The sequence below is a fragment of the Perognathus longimembris genome, chromosome 11 (assembly GCF_023159225.1).
Source record: "Perognathus longimembris pacificus isolate PPM17 chromosome 11, ASM2315922v1, whole genome shotgun sequence".
NCBI classification, from domain to species: domain Eukaryota; kingdom Metazoa; phylum Chordata; class Mammalia; order Rodentia; family Heteromyidae; genus Perognathus; species Perognathus longimembris.
In genome coordinates, this window is record NC_063171.1 from 35,195,396 (window position 1) to 35,218,249 (window position 22,854).

Sequence of the window (22,854 nt, forward strand, 5' to 3'; positions counted from 1 at the left end):
CAGAGCCTAATGAGTAGGGTCAGAGACACAAAGAAAATGAAATTCAAAAGCACAGTGACTTCCATACTTGCACAAGTACTACTCTAATACTATTTAACTTTCTCTGTCCTCACACAGGAATCATGTCCTTGAAACAAGAAAGGGCAAAATCAGCATGTTAATGAAGTAAAAACCAAAATCAGTCAAGAGAAAATAAAACAAAGTATTTTCCAGACACATTTCCATTCTATTCTCAACCTTATCAGTGACTTGTACGAAAGTATTCTCATTGAAGTTGCACTTAATAGAAAACCAGGAGAGCTAGTTAACCTGTTACTAGAACCTGATATGGTGGTGTTACACTGGGTCAACTCAGCCAAGTTAGAACTATGTCTTTCACTATCCTCTTCCCTGTAAAGCTCCTGTGTATGTTGCCCATAAGAGAACTTGATAGGAAATTTGGGAAACAGGACTGAAATGGTAGCTATTTTTCTCTGGAGGTCATCGATGGTTAGAGGCAAGAAGGGATAGGTGTCAAGGTTTTGGTAAATAATTTCTCTAAAGTTAGTCTTTGATTTTCTGAATATCCAGTTTTCCTTCATAACTGTCAATTCTGCTGAACAACAGTGAACCCAGGTCCAAGCTTTACTGCAAACTCAAAGGTAGACACCATTAAGAGCCAGCAGGCTCCCATAGACTCTGTACTTGTCCCTGCTTTATTTCTAAACTAGTCGGGCTCTGATGCATGTACATGCCTGGCTTTCTGCAAACTCTGATTCCTAACTCACACCACAGTTGGTTAATGACTTTTCTCGGATCCCTTTTGGATCCTTTATTTCCCAACAGCTACAACAGTTGTATAAGTCTAATTCCTACAATAAGTTCCTCATCACATCTTATTAATTTCTGTCTTGCTTCTCTGATTGAACTTGGTTTCATAAGAATTCAGAAACTGAATCAAATCTAAAAAATCATATACATATATACACACACATACATACATACATATATTCCTATATTTAAGCTAAAAAAGAAAACCGTAAAAATAAGTAAAACAATTCAAGACAATTACAGTGAATTGTTCTAGGATTTTATATTACAACTTCACAATGCCCTACAAATCAAAATAATTGATTACACAAATAAACAAATGAGAATGTGATCTGTTGGGGATTCATCTTGGCCTTAAGGGGGGAAGGGCGATGAGAGCGCTCCCGAGACACCGCCCTTCCCCCAGCACTGGGGCAGTGTGGAAGTGAGCCACATCTATCTCCTTCTGGGTCCGGGAACAGAAGGGATAGCTTTGAGACCATCCCCCACCTTGTGCCAGCGAGCACATGTGCTCCCTTTTTTGCGGGCTTTGCCCAGAGGGCGGTACTATGGGAAGTGATGTTAGCCCATGAGGGAGGTCCTTGGGAGCGGCTCTTGGATGGACAAACTCGCCAGCCTATCGCCGGCTCATGCTCAATCCTCGTCATCATCATTATATTACTGTAAGCCTCTCCCGATTAAATCAGATTGCTCTCCGAAGCGTCTCCGAGATCTGTCTGCGCCTGGCTTCCTTGGTGGGTAAGGAGGGAGGAAAAGGGGATCTCTTTCGGCCATGTGCACTTTAGGCTTGCCCATGTCCCTTCGCTCCACCTTGGCTGCCCGTGGGTCGGGTGCCCAGGGGAGAGGGTGAAAAGGGGAGCACTGATAAGGGAGTAAGCTTAGCATCCCCGCACCAGGGGAGGTAAATCTAGCCCGGCAGTGATCTAATTCTTTAAAAATGACTATAGAATTGCTGGGCACCAGTGGCTCATTCCTGTAATCCTAGCTACTCAGGAGGCTGAGATCTGAGGATCATGGTTTGAAGCCAGTCCAGGTAGAGAAGTCCATGAGATTCTTATCTACAATTAATCACTCAAAACCCAGAAGTGGCTCTGTGGCTCAAAGTGGTAGATTGCTAGCTTTGAATGAAAAAGCTCAGGGTCAATGTCCACGCTGAGTTCAAGCTCCACAACTGACAAAAAAATAAGACTGTAAAAGTCTGAATTGTAGGAATAAATTTGTGTTTCTATATTTTACAATGAGAATACTCTGAAATATCCTTTCAAATTATAACATATATTAAAAGGAAATACAATATTCTGAAATTAAGAAGTTTAGAAAAAATATACTAAAAGAATGGCTTTGGGAACCTTGGATAACTGAAGGAAAGAGAAATATGACCTATATTTTTGTGTTGCCAGAGATATGAGCTAGGAATGAATGGGAAATAACTGTATAAAGAAATTTGCTTCAACTTATTGAAGAACATTAATATCAAACCATTTCACAGAAACAGAAGTATCCTGTAACAGTGGAGAAAAATTCTCAAAATGTTCAACATAGTTATATGATTTCACAGGTCAGCAAGGGCTAGGAGAAGAGACTACTGGAGAGTTACTACAGAACGGTTTCTGAGTTTCTTTCCGTGATGAAAACATCAAGGAAATTGATAGTAATGATGGTTGTACAACACTGTAACTGTAATTAATGCCCTGGTTTTAGACACTTAATATGGTAAGACTTTTGTTATATTTGATAAATAAAATGAAATATTCTGCTATTCTGCATGGAGTGCAAAATATTTAACTATAGAATTTGAAGTAATAAGAAAACAAAATCATCATTACTGATGTGAATAGAAGCATTTTCCTTGACTAGGAAGAATGCATTTATACTAGAAGAGATCTCCTAAAGTGAACATTTAAGAAATCCAGTGATCTATTAATGCCATCAGCAATTATGTATTCTTTACCAGAGCTACTGGATTAATCCAGAGTAGTTTCATAAGGGCAGAAAAACAGTGCTATGTAAAGCTTATATTTGTTACCATTTTATAACCATGACAGCTGTTCTCACTGATAAAATGGAACATATAAAATTTAGAAGAAAAAAATCTTTTATCTACCCACACACATACATAGATGAAAATACCACAATTTCACACACAGAGAAAAAAATATCTAAAAGTACACTAACTAAAGTTCAGTTGTTTGTTCATAAGTGCAGGTTGCTAACTTTTGATAGATTAGATGAGATCAGGTGCGTTCAGGGTGGTATGGCCATAGACCTTTTGATAGATTAGAATGATACCCACAATCAGAGACAACTGTGAGTTTTGAGACCAAAGAAATATTTTAAAAATTAAAAAAAATTGGTATACCTCATCTTAATGTATTTGTTTCTTCCTAAAAATAAATAGATGGAACAGATATAGCACAGTAATAGTAATTGAAAGAAAACTTTGATAGAGGAGAAAAAGTTGGACTATTACAACTTAATTTCAATATAAATAGATGAATAGAATAGAATAAAGGATCCAGAAATTAGCCATCACATTGGCTCATTTTTAGCAAAGGTAGAAAGACACATCAGTGGATAAATAATAGTTTTCAAGCAAGAGGCTACAAAAACCTGGATATTTATTGGTAGAAGCAGAAGGGTATGGGTAGGCAGAAGAGGAAGATCACTCTTATCCACTTCTCATATCATATTAAAAAATGTTGAATCATTGAGAATGTAGCACAATGGTAGAATACCTACCTAACCATTAGAAGACCCTAGATTCAATCTCAGCACAATATAGAGATACAAAAAGTTGAATAAGATTGGCTTATACACTTAAAAACATCACACTCTGCTGAAAACAGAAAGGCACTGACTTTATAGGTATGATACCAAAGCACAATCCAGGTAATAAAAACCTGAAATAGTAGACTCAATTCACATTTAAAACTTTGGCCATGGTGATACATGTTTATAATCACAGCTCTCAGAGGCCAAGGTAGGAGGAGGATGAGTTCAAGGACAGCCTGAACTACTTACAAAGACTCTATCTCAATTAAAAAAATTGTTCTTCAAAAGACTCTATTTAAAAAGTTAGATTTGAGGATAAAAATATTTGTAAATAAAAGATCTGATAAAGGACTTATATTCAGAATGTAGAAAGAATTCTCAAAATGAAATAATGGAAGGACGGATTCAGCAGGAGAGTAAGGAGTGGTAAAGTTGGAAGATTATGCAACCGTACAAGGATACCTTGGGAAGTGATAGAAATGTTAACCATCTTGAATGAAGTGATTATTTCACAACTGTACATATATCAAAATTATTCACTTTAAAGATGTTTGATTTTTGTATACCATTATGCCTGTTTACAAATCAGCAGCTTAAATGGGATATAAGAAAGCTTTAGAAAAAGTGTTCTCTTTCAACTAGTAAAAGGTAAAATTCAAACTCAGGAGCAGTCCACAACAAAAAGAAATATATATACATATGTAATATAAATAATATTATATGTATATGCATCACATAGATACATATATATCACATATATATCAAGTATAACTATATAATGCCAATGTTACTTTTTGAATGTCATATTTTTTAAAAACAGAAACTTTCCTTTCTATAAAATGCAGATGAGAGATTGTCTGTTTATATTCTTCAAACCCAGTTCTGAGACAATCTATTTCTTAAAACCTTTTTTCTTCACTAGTGAGAGTAATTGTTCCCTCTTGTGAATCACCATAATTTATGTTAATTTTCAGATACCAATTCAATGCATTTATCTTGGGCACTGTCCCTGAGTTGTTTTGCTCAAGGCTAATACTCTGTCTATCTATGAGCCACAGATCTAGTTCAATTTTTAAGTGGTTTATTGAAGATGAGTCTCATAGACTTTCTTGCCTCTGCTGGCTTCAAACCATGATCCTCCAGTCTCCACTTTCTGAGTACTAGGATTACAGGCATGAGCCACCAGTGTCTACCATTGCACATTTTTTAAGTGCTTCACATGGATCAGGCTTAATGAACAGGGAAAAGTTCTCCTTTTCAAGAGTCTTACCGTCCAGTGTCAAGAGTGACATATTAAATGAATTATATGTACATATACCCCCCCCTAACTATCTATCTACCAAAAACACACTAAAACGATAATTTCAAGAAACATTGAAAGTGCAACTGGAACACAGGAAGAAATTCAGTCCGTCAGTGACATATTCAGTGTCTGTTTCCACACTGGACTAAAACTCCCCAAGAGCCAAGGCCCAATCACTTCAGTAATCTACTAAATGACCCAACAGAGTACTTGCTGCTTGTTTGAATGAATGGAAATTCCATTCAAAGGCAGAACCACCATGATGTCAACTTCATGGCTGAATTCTAATTCTTTTTTTTTGGCCAGTCCTGGGCCTTGGACTCAGGGCCTGAGCACTGTCCCTGGCTTCTTCCCGCTCAAGGCTAGCACTCTGCCACTTGAGCCACGGCGCCGCTTCTGGCCGTTTTCTGTATATGTGGTGCTGGGGAATCGAACCTAGGGCCTCGTGTATCCGAGGCAGGCACTCTTGCCACTAGGCTATATCCCCAGCCCTGAATTCTAATTCTTATCCACTTTGGCAACAAAGGCATGGAAATAATTTGAGAGGGAACTGAAAGTAAACCTTAGCTTAGGTCTCTAAATTCCACCAAATCAGTCATTCTTCCAGTGAATGAAACAAGGAGTTACAGGTATGATGGCTTCAGAAATACAGTATAGACTTACACCCATGAAGCCAGGTCCTGCCATGATTTCCAAAAGTGTCTTGGCTTATTGCTTACTGTTGTTAAAATGCTATCTAACCTGTATAGAAATCATACCAATCCCACTCACTGAAATCAGCTCTTAGGTATGCATTTAGTCTACAATAATAAAATATCATAAAGCAGTGGCTCATAACAGTAGAAATTTATTTCTCTAATTTCTGAAGGTGTGGAGGTCCAAGATAAAGGGATCAGAACCTTCAGTATCTGATGGAAGTCCACTTTCCAGTTTATAGGTAGTGCCTACCAACTGTGTCTTCATGGTTAAAAAAAAAAAAAAAAGAGACAAGCTATAGAGGGACCCTGCCCCTTTATATGGGAGAATCTATCTTCATCGCTTTATCACCTCTGAGAACTCCACCTCCTAATGCTATCACCTTGAGGGTTAAAGGTTTTAATGTGATCCTGGCAATAGTGGCTAACACTTGAGATCTAGATCACAGTTTGAGCACAGTTTCTGCATGGGCAGAAAAGTTCATGAGACTCCTTTTTTAAAACAACCAGCAAAAAAGCCAAGGTGGTATGTCTCAAAGGGTAGAATGCCAGCCAAGAAAGCTGAGAAAGCTTGAAGTTATGAGTTCAAACCTCTATACCCACAAAAACAACGTGTGTGCGCGCACACACGCACACACACACACACACACACACACACACACACCAGAAAACATTTCAACATACAAACTTTGAAGAAACCTAACACTCAGGTCATACCACTGGAGATTGTGCATAGATAGCACTGGAAATTGAGCATATGCCTATGCTCGGAAAGGAAGAAGAGACAATTGTGGGAAATTGTAGCATAGGAGAATGGGCTAACTCAGTTACCTTATTTATCATGATGAACTACTACAGAAGTTCAGTTAGGGCAATTCTCCAATTACAACTCAGAGATCTGAAGGCATTCTTCATAAGTGCCCTTAAACAGGGGAAATAACTGCCAGAAAAAAACAACAACAAACTTTCCTTTCAATCTTAAAGATAAAGCAGAATAGTTCTTGTACTTACATCTACGGAAAACAGCAGGTCTCAGAAAGGACAAGCAGTAGAGGTTTATTTATACCCATCTGGACCCACAGAAGGCTCCAGGGGACAGCAGAAGAACCCTGGGACTCAGCATTCTCCGGAGCATGGGCTGGGCTCTTACCTGTAAATAGGGTCCTGCATCACCAGCATCTTGCTCTCATCCCACGTCCACTCCTTTTTCTGCAATAAAAGAAGCTGTAAATGAATAAGTTAGGCTTGTCCTTCGCGTTGATCCAGGGCATACATTGAACTACTGATGCTATGCAAACATATGCATTTTGCTTCTGGCCTTTTTCCTCTAAGAGGCGGGAAGTTGATTGCTAAAAAAGGACAAGTGGAGAATGTCCCGTATCTGGTCCAATCAGTTTTCTCTAAGCACTTTAGGAAAGTGTCTCAGCAGGACCTGGTGGGGGGAGGGGGTGGGTTAGGAGGTCTTTGGAGGACCACAGGCAGACTAAATCAAAATTTCTTAGAGAAATTGCAAGGGAAAAAAAAGGTCTATATATCACTATCACTCCAGAGGAGTAGAAGAAGAGGAGTTAAATTGAGCAGGGCAAAAACAAGCCTTTATGATATGTGAGGGATGCTGTGAGACGCACTGAAATTTAGCACCAATCTTTCCTTTAAAGTGGAGGTAGTGATTTCCACACAAACCAGGTAAGTGAACTAGGATACTCATTTGACTATGGTCCTGTCCTCCTTAGAACAGAAGACCTGCCCCCTCCCCCAAACAGCTAGGGATGAGGATAGGAATGCAGATGAGATCATTCAAAGTATAGTGCATGATGAGGTTAATAGCACCCTAACACAGAGGAGAAGAACCAGAAGTCTGAATCCAACCACATTCCCTCCAGGTCCAATCTTCAGGTGCACAGACTGAGATTCCTGTTCCACCTCCACTGGTCTTTTTCACAGAGCAGTGCTATCCAGAGAAACTGAGCATGAATGTACAATCAAAGGTGGACTCAAGAGAGATCAGAGAAAGGAAGTACATGCTAGGTTAATGAGCACTTTTAGTTAGGTGGATTTCTTCAAGAGAATGCAAGGGATGACCATAACATGCCAGAAAATACCAGAGCATGGAGATTATTGAGGAGACTAGAGACTAAGGTCCTTAGAGTGACACCAGGAAGAAATGTCTTGCCAACAGCTTTATTCAAACACAACACTAAATATACCGCATATGCATCCACACACATGTACACATGCACGCGTACATACCTGCGCACCACTCAGTCTCTGAAAATTCAACATGAACACAACACAGAAAATAGATATAGACTTGTTTTCAAGTATTGACTGTTAATGAACTCAGATACTTTCACAGGCAACAAAACTTCAGCTATAACTAAAATTTATTTCCTCACTACCTTATAGCATTTAACATAGCCTCCTGAGAACACAGAGCAAGGAAACCAGTTCCTTCTCTAAGTAAGAACCCCTCCAGACAGATAAATACACAAGCTTAATCTTTTTTTTTTTTTTTGCCCCTCCTGGGGCTTGAACTCAAGGCATAGAAACTGTCATTGTGCTTCTTTTTTTGCTCAAGGCTAGTGCTCTATCACTTACTTGAGCCACAGCGCCACTTCCGGCTTTTTTTTTTTTCCTGTGTATGTAGTACTGAGGAATCGAACCCAGGGCTTCATGAATGGTAGGCAAGTACTCTCTCTACCACTAAGCCACATTTCTATCCCAAGCTTAAACTTCTTTATGCTAAACAATCCTAGGTTTTTCAAACATCCCTCACTTGACATGTTTTCCAACTTTCTTGCTTCCACAATTTACTTTTTTGTGTATACCTCACTTGCTAAGATCTCCCTCAAAGCCCGGGACTATGAATTGCATCTCTGACTCAGATTCACATATGGTTTCATGCAGTGCCCTTTGCTCCAGCCATGGTGTTACTCTTCACCCAGCAAAACCATTTCATGGTACTCTAGCTGCCTCAGTAACCTCTTAGCATCCATTCAAGGCTGATTTCAGCTGATGAATTGAAATGTTTTCAGAATTACAGTCCAAATATATAGGTGACTATTTTAAATACACAACACAATTGTTTCATGGGAGTTGTTTAAACAGCAAGATATAATCATGTATTTACAATATGAAAGCATGTATTAAGCCACAGTCATAGTCATAACAACATACTCTGCTTGTACATTTAATTCTGTTAGCCAAGCTGACAAAGCACTAGTTACGTGTAGTTGAACCCATCTTTTGAATTTATCTGAACTATTATATTTTTAGTTCTCCTACTTCCATTTAATTCTTTATTTCTTGGCTGAGACTCTACTTTTTTTTTTTTTTACTTCCTTTGTATGGTGGCATATGAGCAAAGTCCCAGCATGCAACAGAGGTTGAGGCAACAGGATCCCATAAGCCCAGGAGTTCAAGACCAGCCTGAGCAACAACATGAGAGCCATCTAACCACAGAACCAACAACAACAACAAACCACCAAAAGATGTTTGCAATTGTTTGCAGAAGCATTCTTATGACTGCTACTTTAAAATATTTGTCAGTTTATTCTAGCTTCTCTATCACCCTGCTGCTGGCATCTATTGTTTTTGCATGGAAGGTGAGTTTTCCTCATACTTAGGACTTGTCACTGCTGGGTATGGGGGCAGTTATGGCTCCCCTAGTTGCAGGCTTCCACTAATGTCCCTTGGGTGTCAGGGAAAGGAGTGTCTTGTCATTGTCTCTAAGTGTCCTCCACTGACACTATACATTATGGCATCACTGCTTACCCTCATGGCTACTGGGCAGTGGTGAAGTCTGGGTTCCTTGGCATGACTTGGGAAGCAGGGGTAAGGTTGGAGAGGGAAGGAAGGGAAGTCTTAATGCTCTTCTCAGACATCATCCAGTGGGGATAGATAGAGCACCTATGGCCTAGCTGTGGTGGAAGCCTAGGATCCCACTCAGACATGCTGGCTTGTTGAAGACAGAGGGGGTTGGTTTTTTTGGTGCTGATTGGCTGGAAGATTGTTTATTATCCAAAAGCTTTCTACCTTGCCACACTGCCCCTTTGTTCATCTTGAGGCAAAAGAAAGTGGGCTTTTGTGTTTGTTCCTGCTGCATATCTGACTACCAGTTTGATCAGACTGAGTCTGGGATACCTAAACCAAAGGAAAAAATCAGGGAACTCACAATTATACAATTCTCAGGTTCTAAGGTTCCTAGCTAGGCTGTCTTCTCTCCACTAAAAAATAATAATAATAATAATAATTTATTGTTATTAAGGTATTGTACAGAGGGGTTGCAACTTCATAAGTCAGGTAATGAGTACATTTCTTTTTTTTTTATGCACAATGTTACCCATTCCTTTGCTTTCCCTCAGTTTTTTTCCCTTCCATTCCTGCCCACAAGTCACATAGATTATTTTACGCTTAGTATATACTGAATAGCAAGATTGCATTTGTTTACCCTTCCTCCCTCCCCTTCTGTGCCTTATGCCTTTGCTCCGCTAAAAGAAAAATAAGCAAAGAAAATGCAAACTCCACTACCACCACTACTCTCACCACCAATAACAACAACAACAAAAATGCATATTTCCATTTCCTGGAGTATGCTTAAATAAACAGTATTTTAAATGTTCAGAGAAGTCACACCTTTGTGTTCTTTCCCTAAGGGTATCCTTTAGTCTGTGTGTGAATGCTTAGAGTCCTGTGTAAGTTATCATATCCAGTTGTATTTTAGAACTAGCTTCTACATATGAGAGTGCCATTTCTCTCTCTGAGCTTGGCTTACCTCAGTTAGCATGATTTGTTCTAGGTCTAGCCATTTCCCTGAAAATGACATAAAATTCCATTGTGTATATATAGACAGCACATTATTGATCCACTCATATGTTATAGGGCATCTGGGCTGTTAACATAACTTGGCTAATGTGAATACTACAGCAATGAACATGAATGTGCAAGTGTCTTTAAAGTATTCTGATTTGTAATGATCTGGATAGATGCCCAAGAGTGGTATGGCTGGGTCATAGGTAAATTCTATGTCTAATTTTTTGAGACCTTTTTTGAAACACCTGTTGGAATCTTATGTTGTTGTTTTTTTTAAATATACTGTCCAGGGTTTCCTGTTGTATTTAGCAGTAAGAGGTAGCTACTCATTCCAAGGGACAAATAGCCTGTGCTTGCCTAAATAGATATAATTAATATGTTTCAGGTAGAGTGCTGATTTATGTTAAAAAGTAAGTGTGGACGTGGAAATGTGGCTCAAGTGGTAGCTAGAGATCCAGCTTTGAGCAAAAACACCAAGCCCCCAGTACCATCACGAAAACAAAAACAAGTAAATGCTCTTTGGTGGTACAGAGGTTTGAACTCAGGGAGGGCTCTTGCTAGGTAAGTACCACTTGAGCCACTCCTTCAGTCCTATATATAACTAACAAACAAAGCAGTAAATAACAACAAACATTGCCTGGGCTCGATCTCAGAGCACACACTAAGTCTAAAGTGAGGTCCAAATAATATGTAGCACTAACAAACATTTCAGGTGATTCTGACAAAGGTGGAGAGCCACTGTTGTATACCAAAGGAAGGATAAATTGAAATCTCCAGCAAGAGGGTGTCTTTCACAGACTACATTCTCCTCTGGAGTCTCATGCAGGCCTGGCACAGGAGAGTCCCCTGATTCCAGAGCCAATCAACTGAGCATGATGCTATTCATGACCTCCAAGCCTTGGGGCCCACCCACCATGCTGCTCAGCAGACAGTATCATGTGTGTTACATACTTGGCAGGTAATAGCAGAGGCTTGCCTGCTCCAAGAGACTAGATCCTTGATTATTTTAATATTTCAGTATCAGTAAAGTCTCTCCTGGAAGACCTTGCTGTTCTGCTGTGATTTTTCATTCACAGTACACCAATGATGTCATGAAACTCTAAAACACTGCCACATCTGCTGCCTCTTCCTGAGGACAGCAGCCCTGAAATGGGTTCTTTCTGAGGTAACAACATAGCTTATACTGTATGCATTTAATAATACCAACTTCGCTAACCTCCCTATGGCTGACTGGGCTCATCACCAGCACCTAATTGGTTACACAGGAGGGAATATACCACTGCAGGCTGCATGATGCCACTCAATCTCTGAGTTGCATGCCTCAAAGACCAGCTCCTTATGGGTACAATAAAATCTTCTTCTTCCTTTTTTTTTTTTTTTTTTTTTGACATCCCTGGGGCCTGAGCACTGTCCCTATCTTCTTTTTGCTCAAGGCTAGCACTTTAGCACTTGAGCCACAGCTCCACTTCTGGATTTTTTAGTTTCTGTGGTGCTGAGGGAATCAAACTCAGGGCTTTATGCATGCTAGGCAAGCACTCTACTGCTAAGCCACATTTCCAGCCCCAAATTCTCTTCTTACAGAATAAATATCAAATCCTAGGCTGGGCTTAGCTGAGCCCCAAATAAGGGCACATGGTTTTTGTGACCTGCTGTACAAATTGCTACTCAAACTGGCAGCAAAGCTAATTAAAAAAGAGCAGAAAAGAAGTAGTACTAGTAGTTAGGTGCCAGCAGCTCACATCTGTAATCCTAGCTACGTAGAAGCTACTCAAGAGGCTGAGTTCTGAGGCTTGAGATTCACAGCTAGTTAAGACATGAAATGCTTATTTCCAGTTAATCATTAAAAAAAAAAAAAGCCAAAACTGGAGCTGTGGCCAAGTGGTAGTGTGCCAGCCTTGAGTGAAAAAAGCTAAGAGAGCCTAGGCCTGAGTTCAAGCTCCATAACCAACACACACACACACACACACACACACACACACACACACGCGCATACACACACAGAGACAGATAGACACACACACACACACATCACAAATGCATCAAGTGCCAGCTTGTGTTTCCTCTTCTCCCAGCATTATGCTTTCCATTATCTGGGGGAACCTGGAAAAGCCTCTTTATAATTGTAAAGAATGTAACTTACACATTCATTAAAAGAATAAAGTTACAATGCCACATAAAACAATTGTTTTCCTTCTTTGACATTCCTAAATAAAAGGAGAGACGAAGCTCCAGGAACTTTGTATTAATTTAATAAGAACAAACACTGGCAAAGTCTATAGAAGCTAGAAAATAATAGCTTTCTTTTAGGAGACACTCCAGTATCCAGATAGCATATTCTGAGGAAGGAGGCAAACCTATGAAGATATTTCTACCCACTTATTTTGCTTTTCTGAAAGTCTACTCAAAATCCAGTCCTTTCCCATTAAAGGTCTTGTTCTGATCCTTGGGTAAGCCTGATAAGTCTAAGAGGAAATCAGGAAGTTATCAAAATAACTCAAAGGGTTTAGGGGAGAGTAATGGTTTGGTTATTCAAGACACTAAGACAAATACAGTTGAAACTTTTAAAGTCAATCTCCTTAATGTGCAGTGATAAACCAAGAATATCAGAATGGAAAGGTCTGAACCCCTTCCCCATCCATTCTACACTCTTCCTCAGCACCCACATTTTTCTAATAATATCAGGAGGTGTATAGTTACCCAAGTAAAGTGTCACCCTAGGTAGTAGTCTGGTCAGGATGTTGTTCTACTGATTCTTACACCAGTGCTGACTCTATTTTTCATACAATTTAGAGTCACCATAGCTTCATGAATGGCTCAAGGAAGGCTGTGCCTCAATTATCTCAACCAATGTCTTGATTGAATCAAAATTAAGATTCTCAGTTTATCTGAAACTGTTTCTCGTTTTTCTATATTTTATTAGCATGTTATAGAAAAGCAAAAAAGCAACATAAATCACCTCCTCTCAATTTTCCATATGAGAACAACTCTTTGAAGGGGAAAAATTATAGTGAGAGAGAAGAAAAGTAGGCAGCAAAACTAATGACTGGGTCACATAGGATTAAAAATCAAAATTGGTTTCATCCAGGGCTGGGAATATGGCCTAGTGGCAAGGGTGCTTGCCTTGCATACATGAAGCCCTGAGTTCGATTCCCCAACACCACATATATAGAAAACGGCCAGAAGTGGCGCTGTGGCTCAAGTGGCAGAGTGTTAGCCTTGAGCAAAAAGAAGCCAGGGACAGTGCTCAGGCCCTGAGTCCAAGTCCAGGACTGGCAAAAAAAAAAAAAAAAAAATTTGGTTTCATCCATAGGTAGTTACTGACTTAATAGTAACTTCTACCAAACTTATTTTAATAACTTCAGAAAGCTTACATAACTCCAAGCTACACCTGAAGCTAGTCTTCTTCCTTCCACTCCTCCCTCCCTTTCTACCTTCCTGCTTTCCTGAAATAAGCACTTGAGATTAAGTCCAGGGAGACCACACCTCACTAGCTCCACAACTTCAAAGGAACAGGACAAAATTCATGAGTGGGCAGCAGTGTCTGGTGGAATAGATATGCAGAACCAACTGCTTGCCATTTTAACACACCCCAATTGTGCACACATACATGTTAAACTCTTGTCTCTTAATCCTTATCCCATTCATACCTACCAACAACAACCATGGCACTTATGAACCTTTTAGGGGTTCTCTGAACTCAAGTTGGTTAACCAGCCCTTTGAGTGCTCTCTTCACTCCTCTCTTCTCTTTCTTGAGAAATTCCTTACTCCAAGGCACTTTTAAAGGTGAGATAGAGTAGATAACTTGAAGGAAGGCTTTGCTTCATATACCAGAAGGTATTGATATGAGAATGTATGTATGAAGCTCCATTCATGGGGAGTTTCACTAACCAGGAACATCCTTGCACCCATGAAGGGACCAATCCTTCCCAGCCCAGGACTTAGTATGGAGAGAGACTGAGACAGGCTTGTTCCTGGGGGAAACGGTGGGTATCCCTGAGGGATGACTTTGGTTGTAAAATGATTGATGGCCTTGACTTTCCAACATCAACACTGCTATCTAAGTAACTTTCCCCTTCCTTCCTTCTCTCCTGGACTCAGAGGCAGTCCTGCCCTGCATCCTGACAGCTAGCCCAGTGTTACCTAGGCTCTCCCCATTTTCTCCCACAGGCATTTAATACTGTCTTGGCACTTGCTTCTCAGAAAGTGAGAAAGGAAAGAAACAGGAAAGTTTCTCACATGCTTCATTTTTTATTCTCAGAAGTTTCCTAGTCAAGCTGGGCTTGATGGCTCATGCCTGATAACCCAGCTATTTGGGAGGTGTAAATAGGAGGCCAGTACCAAGAAAAAGCCTACAATCCTAGTTAAAGCAAAAAGAGAGCTGAGGTGAGTCTAACATGGTACAACATCTGCCTAGTAAGCATAGGGCCTTGAGATCAAACCCCAGAATCATTTTTCAAAAAGTTGCCTGGTTGATATGGGAAGGAAGTCCATTGATCTATTTAAGCAAGGAACTGCTGGCTGTCATGGTGCATGCCTGTAATCCACTTCTGAAGAGGGATGAGGTGGGAAGATTTGGAGTGTGAGCTTCACTTTGAAAAAGAGAAAGAAGCTTCTACATAATGCTTTCTTTTTTTTTTTTTTTTTTTTTTTTTGGCCAGTCCTGGGCTTTGGACTCAGGGCCTGAGCACTGTCCCTGGCTTCTTTTTGCTCAAGGCTAGCACTCTGCCACTTGAGCCACAGTGCCGCTTCTGGCCATTTTCTGTATATGTGGTGCTGGGGAATCGAACCTAGGGCCTCGTGTATCCGAGGCAGGCACTCTTGCCACTAGGCTATATCCCCAGCCCCATAATGCTTTCTTTTAGATTATTATAATTGACTTCCATCTTAAAGATGAACACTGAGGCTCAGAGGGTAAGTTGTTTCCCTTCACAGTCACCTAGTTCAGTGATAAATAAGACCATCTCTTCTACCTCTAGTCCTTATGATCTGTTCGTTACGCTAAGTCATGAAATCAAAGACTTTCACTCCATACTGTCAGGAAGCTTGGTGCTTTTAACAGAGGATGGAGATAAAAGGCGTATGTACCTTTGTAAGACCATTGAATGGAATAAGTACATCCTTGATATAGGACCTTCTCTTTCTTTTATCTACAGAGTACAAATGTCGTCCTCCATGGAAACTCATAGCTGTTTTGTCATTGTGAAAGCTCCCGACAGAGAATACCATGTGAAAACTGGTTCAGAAGTAGATCTGCCGAGAACAGAGCCAACCAAAGAAAACAGTCATGAATAATCATTACAGTGGCCCTCCCTTCTTTTTGGAAGCAGGAAATGGATCTGACATCTTTGGAGCTCTCCCTTAGGAATCCAAAAATGGACAAAGGAATTATCCTTACATTTATTTACCATCCCTACTGCAAATCATCAGTAAGTGCATCCCCAAGTCTGCAAATTTCACAATTATTCATGCAGCATTATCTATGCACTTACAGCAATGCTGACTTTTTTTTGTAAATGTAAAAATAAAATGAAGAACTTTGTAAAGGCTATATAAATTCAGCTTGATAAATTATTATGCTTCTAGGTTGAAGGGGATTAGACTGAAAATAAAACTATCTCCCACTTTCAGATAGAACTTGTGGCTACAAGACAATGCATTTCAAAACTGAAATGCTAATAATAGTCCTCACACAATGATGTCTCATCCCAGCAGTAACTATCAGGAAATAAAGACTAAGAAAAAGTATATGGTAGAAAGAAGACTATACTCATTTTAAGTCAGAGATTCACATTCTGGCCCTGTGGGTAACTCTCTGCATGTTCTAGGCTCAGTCATGGGACATTTCTCATCCTCTACTGCCATATCTAACCATATCAAGGTAAGGCCAAATCATTTCTACTTTTCGCAGTTACATACAGAGAGAGGTCTATATTTCCTTAGTAATTAACATGATTTCTTGGGTGGGATTTTTTTTGTAGTATGATGCTGCTATGATAGGGTATAAGTTCAAAGTTCAAGATCCTGGATTTTTTTTTTTAACCTTCCTGGCACAGGGGTTTGAACTCGGGGCCAGGCACTTGCTAATAAACTAGCACTCTTACTACTAATCTTTACTTTCAATACTGTTTTTCCCACTGGTAGTTTTAGGAAGTGAGACTCTAGTCTCTCTTCCTACCTGTGATGTCCCTAAGCCATGGTCCAAATACTTTGGGCTTCCTGTTGTTGCTAGGATCACAGGCACACACTACCACAGCTAGTCTTTTACTATTGAGATAAGGGTCTCACTTTACTACTATGACTAGCTCTGCATTGAGAAGATGTCTTTCAAGCTTTTCTGCCTAGGTTGGACTTGAAACATCTTCCTTTTGTTCTCAGCACTCAGCTGATCTTGGATCTACTAATTAAGCATTAGTTACCTTAAGGAGTATAAAGCAGTGACACACAAATATACATACACATACACATACACACATACACACACACACACACACACAGCAATATGGTAAGAGAAAGAAACTATCTAGTATTTGCAAAAGATAGGCTAGTTTGAATCCTGACTTTGCCACCAGTAGGAGTTGAGATCCTTGGCAAATCTATTTTGTGGGATGTGTAAGAACTGAATAAATGCAAAGTGCACCAAACAAGGCTAGAAATTAGCAGCTTAGTAACTGCTCTAATATTATCACCCTCATATGTAATTACTGCTGTCAATTTGTTCCCTCTCTACTTCTATCTTCCTAAGCAGATAAAATAAGACTTTAGGAAGCTAGGCATGGTGTTACACACTTGCAATCCTAACATTTGGGAGGCTGAGGCAGGAAGGTTCTGTGTTCAAGTATAGCTGAGGCTACACAGTAAGATCCTGTCTTAAAAATATCAAAGGCCATTTTTTTTTTAGAAAAGATATATTCCTTGCCCTGCAAAAGCTTGCAAGTTGTTGGAGAAAGAGATAAATAACTCTTAATGTGGGGGTGCGGGCAGTGTTCAGAGGTATAGTAAGTGCTTGTCATGAGTGAGGCTCTGGAATTCAATCTCCAGCATAAAGAAAGAAAAAACCTTTATGACATTTTCTAAGAGCTTTAATAGACCCGCCATATGTATGTAGTACCATTAGAAAAAGTTAATTGTTGCCAGGCATGTTGGCTCATGCCTGAAATCCCGGGACACAGGAAGCTGAGTGAAGAGGATCACAAGGTGAGACCAGCCTGGGCTACACAGAAAGACTAATTCAAACAAAAACAAAACAATTTTTAAAAATTCTACAAAGTGTCCATATTTAATATTTCTAAGTATCTGCATCCAGTTCCTAAAACATGGTAGCTACTTAAGATTTGTTAATGGGAATGACAGAGTATTTCTAGAATATCACCTAGGGGATCTCAACTAAGTTACTACTTTACAAGAGAAATCACATGAAATGGAGGGCCTCTTAGGAAAAAAAAATCATCAGATAAAGCTCAAGACTAATATTTCTTACTCAGGATTCCACTCCTCAATAATGGTGTCACACCATTTTATGTGACTCAAAAATCACAATAATCATTACATACACAGAAATTTTAACTACTTAGGTCTAGTTGAGAGTTGAAGAAAATGTTCAGTTTGACAGATATCAAAGCAAAACTAATTGTCTTTGTAAGTGGGTTCATGCTACAAATTTAACCTGAGATACGGAAGGAATTTTTTTTTTCTTATTTAGTGTCAAAGTGACATACAAAGAGGTTACAGCTTCATACGTTAGGCCTTGGGTACATTTCTTGTACTGTTTGTTACCTCCTCCCTCATTCCCCCCTCCCCCCTCCCCCTTTCCCTCTTCCCTCATGAGTTGTTCCACTGGTTTACACCAAATGGTTTCGCAAGTATTGCTTTTGGAGTCGTTTGTCTTTTTATCCTTTGTCTCTCGATTGTGATATTCTCTTTCATTTCCCTAGTTCTAATACCAGTATATACAGTATCCAGTGTACTCAGATGAGATACAGTGATAGTGCAGGTACAACCACAGGAAGGAGATACAAGAGGATCATCAACAATAGAAGCTATGGTTTCACATTGCATGTTCAAAGTAATTACAACTGTGATATAACAGTCATTTCCGTAACATGGAGTTCATTTCACTTAGCATCATCTTATGCGTTCATAAAGGCATAGCTATTAGGCTCTTGTGATCCTCTGCTGTGACTAGCCTAAACCTGTGCTAATTATTCCCTATGAGGGAGACCATAGAGTCCATGTTTCTTTGGGTCTGGCTCACTTCACTTAGTATAATTTTTTCCAAGTCCTTTCTTTTCCTTATGAATGGGGCAATGTCATTCTTTCTGATAGAGGCATAAAATTCCATTGTGTATATGTACCACATTTTCCTGATCCATTCATCTACTGAGGGGCATCTGGGTTGGTTCCATATTTTAGCTATGACAAATTGTGCTGCAATGAACACTGTTGTGCTGGTGGCTTTAGTGTGTTCTTGTTTGTGGTCTTTTGGGTAGATGCCCAAAAGTGGGGCTGCTGGGTCATAGGGGAACTCTATGTTTAGACAGAAGGAATTTGTGATTCATTATTTGCTGGCATCAGTTCAAGAGAGCATTTTAGACACTTGTAAATAAAACCACAAGTGTAGGGGATGGCTATACCTTTAAGACCTGGGACTGCTGGCTGCCAGCCAGTCCCACCTCCTTCCAGGTCCGAAACCGGAAGAGGCAGCCAAACCAGCCCCGCCTCTCGTCTGTGAGCACATGTGCCACCATGGCGCTGGCTGAGCCAGGAGGCCGAGCCAAGAGGCCGGGCCTCTGTGGGAAGTTCCGTGACATCACCGTGATGGACAGTTCATTAGCCAATCGTTAATACCCAGTTAGTCCCTCCTCTTCCTGCCACCATTACTGTTATATAAACCCCTCCCTTGAATAAAGTCTTTGGAAGTCGGTAGTCCATCAGATGGCTCCCCCGAAATCTCCGTGTCCAGTGTCTGCTCTTAAACGTAAGGGAGGCTGGGGACGCGGGGGGTTTTGGCAGCCCTATCCCATCTCAGCTTAGCCCCAACCGGGACACGCTCTGCCCTCCCACTGGCGGGAGTAGCGCGCAGAGCCGAGTGTCCCCCACAATTATAGGCTTGGCATCTCCCCAAAGGAGACATGGAAATTTAGCCCGACACACAAGGGTGGGTTTTTACATCTCAATAAGGTGATTATAACATGCTTGGCTACTGCCTACAATAGTATAACACATCTGAAGATCAGAGGGATCTGAACTAGTCCTATTACTGCAATCTAAATTAGCAATTTCAGTGGCAGCCTTTCTGTGTTGGGGAAATGCTCTCATCCTTTATTTTTCTTTCTGTTTGTTTTTTTTTTAACTGACAGATTGACAGGAGAAGAGAAAGGGAAGAGGATATGATCATCAAAAGTAATGAATACTTTTACTATCCTCAATGGCTTAGTACTTATTTCTTCCTGATTTGACAGCATCACACAAAAGTAACCATTGAAAATTAAGTAATTATTGAAAACATCCAATATGTTATCAGGTGTCCAGGAAATTACTGGGCTCACAAAGATGGCCACTGATGTTAGTAAGTTCACTGAGAGGCAGAAGCATCTGTAAACACACTTTTCTCCTCAGCCAGGAAGTACTCCATCACTGGCCATGATGATCTAAGAAGAGAGAAGCAGCCTAATGGCTGCTCTGGGAGGTGTGTGACCTGGCAGTGTCTCTTTCTGGACTAAGAGATTGGAAGAAAATGACAAAGTAACCTATTCAGCATTGTCAGCTTGCCTTCTCTACAGCCTAATGGGTTCTCAAAGATCTGAATTCATACAGGTGGCCTGTGTTTACACATAACCATTAAAAACACCATTTCAGAGCTGATACAGAATTTTTGAGATGAAAAAGTTAAAGTGATTACCCAGTTCAACTTTTCCATTTATAGCTGAAGCTCTGAGAGGCAAAAAGAATTGCTCAGAGCATACAGCCAAGAAGGGATGGAGCCATACTCAGAAGTCAGGTCTTCTTATCACAGCCAAGGACTTCTTCCAGCATGTCACACTGACCCAGTGAAAATCAGCATACTGAAGTCAATATTGTTACCAACTGGGATAGCAGTTACTAATTAGTAAGGATGTCAGGCTGCACATGGTCCTGCTGCGTATGGCTGAACTTAAGCCATGTTGTTGTCATGATTATGGTTACCTGGCCAGAGCTTTAGGCTTTAACCTAATGATGATGGTCATCAGTGTCATCTGCTCACTTGGAGGAAATGGTATTTTTCCTCAGAGGAAATGGTACTTTTATATCATGGCATATCTACTGTCATCCTTCCCAACTCTATAGCAGAGAAAGAGTATGTGTGCGAGTGTGGTGGGAACATCGCAGATACCCGGGGGCTGTCACATGAGAACAAGATGACAAAAAAGCTGATTGCTGTTAATGTGCATTCATCTATCAGTGGCAGTAGAATATGCACACTATAATTAAAGGCATTATCCAAATCAGAGCCACAGTCCTGAAACAGATACACCAGGCGTGGGTGGTGAGTAGAGGAAATAAGAGAGAAGACTCCTCTTTCCCAGCCTGGCATTGAAAAAAATCAGATATAGGACATACCTGCTAGATCACCTCCTTTAGACCAGCAGAGGAGCAAACATTGTCCATGGATTTTCAAAGTAAGTCACAAGATCCCTTGGACATCCTCAGAGGCATGTTCAAATTTAGCTTTTCTGTATTTGGATGAAGGGAAATGGATGGCCTCTCTCCCAGGTGATACCCCAACAGGGTGCTGCTCTTATACGGTAAGCAATCTAACCTGTCTTCCCATGTGAAGAGTGGGGGGATAGCACCACATATAGTGCAGGACCCATGAAAGAGATGGGAAATAAGACTGTTCTTAAAGGACAAAATCATGAATTCACCCACCAGTAGAAAACATAAGACATATACTGTGTTACCCAAGAGGAACAAAATATATGACACTTTTTTTTCCCCATTCATCCATTGAGGAGCATCTGGGCTGATTCTTCACCTGGACTATGGTGAATAGTGCTGCAACAAGCATGGTTGTGCTTGTGTCTTTCTATCTCCTAGTTTGTAATCTTTTGGGGAAATGTCTAGGAATGGAACTGCTGGGTGCTTTCCTGAGTGATTGAACAAGTTTACATCCCATCAACACTGTATAGGGTTCCCTTTTGGCTGCATCCTTGCCAGCATCTCTTAAAGTTTTGTTTTTTATAATGGCCATTCTAACTGAGGTGAGGTGGAAGCTCAATGTTGTTTCGATTTGCATTTCCTTTATGGCCAGAGATGTTGAACATTTCTTCATGTGTCTATTGGCCATTTTTATATTTTCTTCTAAGAAGACTCTCTTTAGCTAATTAGCCCATTTATTAATTGGGCTTTTTTTGAGAATTTAATTTTTTAAGTCCTCTATATATTCTGGATATGATGTGTGGATCAAGATGTGACATATACAAAATGATATTTTACTCACTTGTTAGAATAAATGCTATTGTAAGTTAAAAAAAAAGAATAAATGCTATTGTACCATTTGTAAAGAAATGCAAAGACCTGGAAAAAAAATTAAGTGAAGTAAGTCAGGCCCAGAGAGAAAAAAGACACATGTTTTCCTTTATATGTGGAAGTTAGATTCAGCTTATAAACTCCTAAGTAAATATGGTGGGTGGTATGCAAGTGTATACAAATGGTAGATTCAAGGGAGATCTCAAATAGTATAATTCATTAGGAAGCCAAAATCAAACACCAGGAAGTGTGTACTCAAAAGGGTTGAGGTGGGGCCAAGGGGAAAAGGGTAGATTAATGAAGAAGAAAAGGGGAGAAGAATGCAGTTAAGAATCTAATGTATATCCTACAAAATTAAAAAGAGTGAGGGAGGGGCTGGGAATATGGCCTAGTGGTAGAGTGCCTTGCCTCATATACATGAAGCCCTGGGTTCGATTCCTCAGTACCACATATACAGAAGAAAAAAAAAACACCAAAAAACAGAAGTGGCTCTGTGGCTCAAGTGATAGAGTGCTAGCCTTGAGGGGAAAAAATGCCAGGAACAGTGCTCAGGCCCTGAGTTCAAGCCCCCAGGACTGGCAAAAAAAAAAAAAAGAGTAAGGGAAAAAATGGGTATGAGAGGAGTGAGTGAGAATGTTGAAATGAGTAATATTGATCAAGATACATTGTATTCATAAACTGTTCTGTTAAATGGCAAGTCTTTTGAACAACTACTTAAAGATAATTTAAAAATCAGATATGATAAAAAAAGAGGTACAAAACAGCTCTCAGAACAGTAGGGCCTGAAGAGTAAACTAACTGAAGATAAACAAAGATCACATTAGTTAGAAGTTTATGCGCACTGGGGTGGTGGGAAGAATCTGAGAGTCAGCCATGAAAGTGTAGAAGTCAGAGAGTCATATAGGGAAACACTGTTATGGCCTGTCCAACAGATTTCAGGAAGACTACTACCCAA

The 22,854-nt window shown here is 40.1% G+C and overlaps 1 protein-coding gene across 4 annotated transcripts in view; it reads right to left on the reverse strand.

Annotated features, from left to right (window-relative positions):
* The window catches only part of LOC125359028 (carboxyl-terminal PDZ ligand of neuronal nitric oxide synthase protein-like), a 287,746-nt gene that overhangs the window by 65,930 nt on the left and 198,962 nt on the right, over positions 1 to 22,854 (reverse strand). For 3 of the 4 annotated variants that reach the window (XM_048356476.1, XM_048356480.1, XM_048356478.1), the window contains one exon: positions 6,731 to 6,804. In XM_048356476.1, coding sequence (XP_048212433.1) covers positions 6,731 to 6,804 — 74 coding nt within the window. The remainder of the gene's footprint in view (positions 1 to 6,730; positions 6,805 to 22,854) is intronic. The other variant, XM_048356477.1, reaches the window with a different exon arrangement.